At 49.1% G+C, this 5031-nt stretch overlaps 1 protein-coding gene across 1 annotated transcript; it reads right to left on the reverse strand.

Annotated features, from left to right (window-relative positions):
- Positions 1-1633: 1633 nt before the first annotated feature.
- Positions 1634-5031, reverse strand: LOC127299906 (uncharacterized). Its single transcript, XM_051329938.1, has 3 exons — positions 3826-5031; positions 3179-3506; positions 1634-1916 (listed from the first exon to the last, which is right to left on the reverse strand). The coding sequence occupies exons 1-3, from the start codon at positions 4336-4338 to the stop codon at positions 1876-1878; spliced, it is 882 nt and encodes a 293-aa protein (XP_051185898.1). The 5' UTR covers positions 4339-5031; the 3' UTR covers positions 1634-1875.

Genomic DNA, 5031 nt, shown 5'->3' on the forward strand with positions numbered 1-5031 from the left:
ATATCCTTACACCAAGATGGGTATGACCTCTATGCCGAGCTTTTTGGTTGCGGGTTAGGTCAGTTTCCAATTATCTATTTAGGCATCCCGATTCATTTCGGAGGCTCGCAAATGCTAAATGGAAACATGTAGTTGGAAAGGAAAATTACTATCTCCGGGTGGAAGATTGGTTGTCATCAATTCTGTTCTCAAGAATATGGTATTGTATATGATTTCATTCTTCCATTTACCCGAAGGAATCTTTCATCGATTAGATTATTTCCGATCACGATTTTTTTGGCAATGAGTGAGAAAAAAAATACCGACTTACTAAATGGAGTGTTGTTTGCCGCCCTAAAGAACAAGGAGAGATATGTGTTCATGACTTGGAGGTTAAGAACAGGTCTCTTCTGGGTAAATGGTTATCCAGGCTTCTTACCGAAGATGGGGTATGGCAAACCATCCTAAGGAGAAAGTATGTTGGCTTGGGTGTGCTATCCCAGGCTTATTAGAAACTTGGTGATTCACATTTTTGGGCGGGCTTTATGGCATCTAAGAAGTACTTCTCATATGGTTCTTTCTCCATTAAGGATGGATCTGAGATAAGGTTTGGGGAAGATAGATGGTTAGGAGAACAATATCGAGTTCTTTCTCCTTTTTTGGCAATTGGGTAAATGGGGTGGATCATAGGTTTAAAATACTTATTAGAGCGGGAGCACTTGCCATTATTTGGACACTTTGGCTATGTTGAAATGATGAGATTTTAACAGATAAATATTCTTCTCTCATGCATATTATCTATCGAATGTTGGATGGTGAACGGCTGTGTGTATCTTTATTATGCAGAGGTCAGGTGTTATACTTAAATCTTTTAAATAATAAAGCGTCCTTTGTCAGAATTCACCATTTTACCATCACCATACTTTTTTATGCCTCGAAAACACTCCCTTTGTTTCCAGAGCCTTGACCTGCAAAGTACTAAACCTGAGCACGATGACCGCCTGGAGCCACTCTGATCTGCTGGCACTTGTGGAACTCCTGCTATGCTGTCAATTCCGTTTATGTGGTTTGTGCTCAAATCTTTAGATCCAATGCACTTCCACATGTTTTTTCATAACTCACCACTCGGGCGCAGAATAGTCACATATTAGAGGCTTAGAACATACGTTGTTTCCGAAGAACTAAAGCCACAGTAGTAATAGGATGCGTTGCTCACTGGTACTTCAAGTATTTCGTCTAGTTCAGTAACTCAAGCTTGATTTCAGAAGAGAAAGATTCTAGAGAAAATAAGAAAGTCATGGAATTTGACAAATCAACATAAATATACTAAAGTGACAGGACAAAATTCTTTCCTGCTCCGTGGCAAAAACTCAGAGCAGAGCAATTGAAACTCGATCATCAACTCACTGGGAGAAGACTGCTACACAATTCATTCATATGCGTCATCTAAAAGAAATGCAGAACCAAAGTCATTTTTCATTTAGAAGAAATGCATGAAATCCATCCATCATCCACAAGACCACAAGGAATGCAGGATCGTCAACTCACCGCAAGAAGCCATACAGTGAAATGCTTCATCCAGGAAGCAGTGCAACCACATCACATTGATGGATGTCAGAAAAGCAACACTGCAGCAGCAACTACAACCAGTATCACTAAAAACATGTTCAGCGATTGCGCTGAACGCATTGAGCAGTTCTGAATCTTTGAACCGCGAGGCCAAGACAGATCGTATCAAGTTTAGCTAGCAAAAGAAACACAGGAGCTGCTGAGTTTTCTGAACCTATATCTATCTATCTGTATGCACTAGTAAGCGTCTGGATCTGTTGTCGTCATGTCCGAGGCAGCAAAACATCTGAAGAGGCGAACTGTCAGGACTCCTGCTCTGATCTTTCCCTACTTTGCATCAACATCCGGGTGGCGCAGCCCATTGGCGGCTGAATCAGAAGAACACAATGAGTCAGGTAAGCAACAGATTAATAATCTAAATCTCAGAGATTTGCAAAACAAGAAATTGGCAACAAGGTCAGCAAGACAAATCCCAAAAACAGTTCTAATGTGCAGAAACTAAGTTTTTATGTGCTACTGTAAGATAAGCTGAATTTTGTTCACAGATTCTAACAGATAATTAGTATCTTCTCAGCAACGGCAAGATGAGATGACTGGACTGTTTTGGTTTTGTCGGTTCCATAACTCCCACTAGCGGTAAACAGTACGAAATGAACAAACTGAATTGTTTGAATCAAGGACAGTAGTGCAGACATGATTATGCGACTTATGGAATGTTTTTTTAATCAAAATTTGAAGCATGTCTACAGAGGCTGGTAAAGCCACAAGACACCTACTCTTTCCAAGAACAATCAGATTAGTACGCTCGGTGAAAATAAGAATCCACATATCTGGAATAACAGCATTCCGCATAACCAATTCAAGACTAGCAATATGTAATTACCGCCAAAGATAATCAGAGGAAGCAGATCAACGATGTAAATCTACCAGTTTTGCTGAAACAAAAAAAAAACTCTGAACTATACCAAGAATACAGCTCATGTACAAAACCTAAAAAACAATATTATGTGCATAAACTAGCTTCAACTTAGTACTGTATGACAGAACCTGAACTTTGTTCATACGTTATTCAACATAAGTAAGAATAGGCTAAAACTAAACAGATATCACCAACTTGTATGTCAGGCTGAAAGAGAGACGACTCAACTGTTTTGGCTTTCGTAGTTCCATAATTACTACTAGGTTTACTCAATAAATAATGTTTTAAGCGGCAAATTGTACCAAATGACAGAACCTAATTATCTGAATCAAAGCAGTAGTATGAAACCAACAAGTTCAATATCAAGGTTTGCTCCAAACATGTGGTTTATAAATAAACAGGTAGCCTCGGAGCATCTTTTAGCATCTGTACAGAGAGTTATAATCCACAAGTTACACTGTAAATACCAATTGTTTCCATTCAACTATTACTTATCTACGAGACTACATCAGTTTCAGGCATGTCCCAAAAGTTTTAACAGAAGCAGATTAGCAACAGTTTCAGGCCACGGCTGCTTCAGTAAACTGTTTGTCAGACTATAAAACAGATGCAATCAAGCCTGCCAACATGGCAACATGTATTTCATGCCAAAATGATATCACCAGGGAGTTGAGGACATACATAGAGAGAGAGAGAGCGAGGGGCTCTGACCTGGTGTCCCGACCATGTAGACGACGATCTCGATGATGTCGCCATTGCGGCCGCTGGGCAGGTCGACGACGAGTGGGGTGAGCCTCCCGTAGCGTCCGGCTCGGACGCACATGATGATGTCGAAGGAGGCGACGCCGAGGGCCAACTGGTTCCTGAGGTGCTGCACGGACCTCCCCGTGAGCGGGATCTCGGCCCAGCGCTCCTCCTCCTCGGGGTAGAAGCCGTCGTCGTCCGCCCGCACGAACCGAATGAGCCGCGTGCTTCGGCGGTCTGCGGCTGCCACCACGCGGCCGAAGACGAACTTGGAGAGGTTCTGGAGGAAGCTGGGCTGAAGTTGAGTCGCAAAGCGCCAAAGCAGCATGGTAAACGTTCAGGAGATGAAAGAAGACGGGTAGTGATCAGAATTTCGTGATCGAAAAACACAAATGCAATCAAGAACTGGAAATCCGGAGGTGGAAATCGTTCAGGAACAGCGCGCCCCCAAGAAGCGCGAGTTTGGCAAGAATAGAGCCACGGGTTGGCTTCGCACGAGTGAGTAGAGCACGCAGATAAGCTTGGACCAAGATTCCCGGCATCCAAGAAACAATTTCGCGCAATCGATAGGCAGGTTGCAATTCGAGAAGCGGGCATGGCGAAGGCGAACTGACCCTGATCTGGCCTGGAAGGGCAGGCATGCCGTCCCTGGCGGGGATGGGCTCGACGACCCAGTGCCTCATGTCGCTGAGGTGGTCGAACTCGTCGACGCTGGCGCCGTGGTTCCAGGGGAGGTGCTTCCCGTTGGCGCGGAGGTAGCGGCCGTCGACGTCGCGGAGCTGGACGTGGTCGTCCCCGGGGAGGACCCCGACCCCGAAGGCCTGCCACATGATGGGTCCCACCTCGAGGGAGTCGTAGCCGCGCTGCGCGACGCGGCAGCCGCGGAAGCCTGGGATCTCGAGCGGCGGGCGCGCGTTGCTGGCGGCGAGGTAGCGGCCGTAGGCGGCGCCGTGGAGGAGCAGGTACAGCTCGTAGCCGTGGTGCAGGTGCTGCACCGCCCACGCCGCGTTGAGCGACGCGCGGCTGTCGCGGAGGGTGACGCCCTGCCCGTCGGTGTCGGCGTGCAGGTAGGTGCCGAGCGCGCGGCTCCGCAGCCACACGTGGTGCCCGTCGTGGAAGTGCTCCATCGGCCGCCCGCCGCCGCTGGCGCCGCGCGCTGGAGGCGGTGGAGAGGGGGTGATGAGCTGTTGGTTTGCTGGCGCTCTGGCGAGGCGGAGAGAGGAGAGGAGGAGAGGCAAGGCGCGCGGTGTTGGTTGAGAGAGACGGTTACGCTCGGGCGCCAAGGCGGGGTATTTCAAGGTGCTCCATCGCTGGGAGCTCTGCCGTCGCCTTTGGAACGAGGTGGGCCTGCAGGCCGTTTTCTCGGCCCGGCCCACGGGCCCGGCCGCGGTCTTCTTTCTCTATTCCACAGCCACAGGCCCACAAGGGTTCCTTCTATCCCGATTGATTCCCCAACGACGCGCGGCGGCGGCGGCGGCGGCGTCGGCCGGGGCTGCCACCGCCGCTCCTTCGCCTACCCAGAGCCAGCGAGTCTCTCGTGCCTTGCACGGCGCGACGGCGTGGAGGCGAACGTCCGGCAGCATTGCTCCGTCTCCAGCGTGCCGCACGCCCGCCGGCACCAGCGAGACGACGGCGAGGGGCGAACGGACCACCACCAGATCCAGCGATACCGCTAGTTCCTCCTCCCTCCTTGCTGTTGCTCGCTAGTGGTTCCATCCACCTGGTGTGGCTGTGGTGTTGCGTTGCTATGATGCTCGCTTGTTGCAACGCTGCGTGTCCGACCTGTTGAATGGCGGCGCGTATTGTGGTTGCTGCCTGTA

This window comes from Lolium perenne, chromosome 5 (genome assembly GCF_019359855.2).
Source record: "Lolium perenne isolate Kyuss_39 chromosome 5, Kyuss_2.0, whole genome shotgun sequence".
Classification (NCBI taxonomy): Eukaryota; Viridiplantae; Streptophyta; class Magnoliopsida; order Poales; family Poaceae; genus Lolium; species Lolium perenne.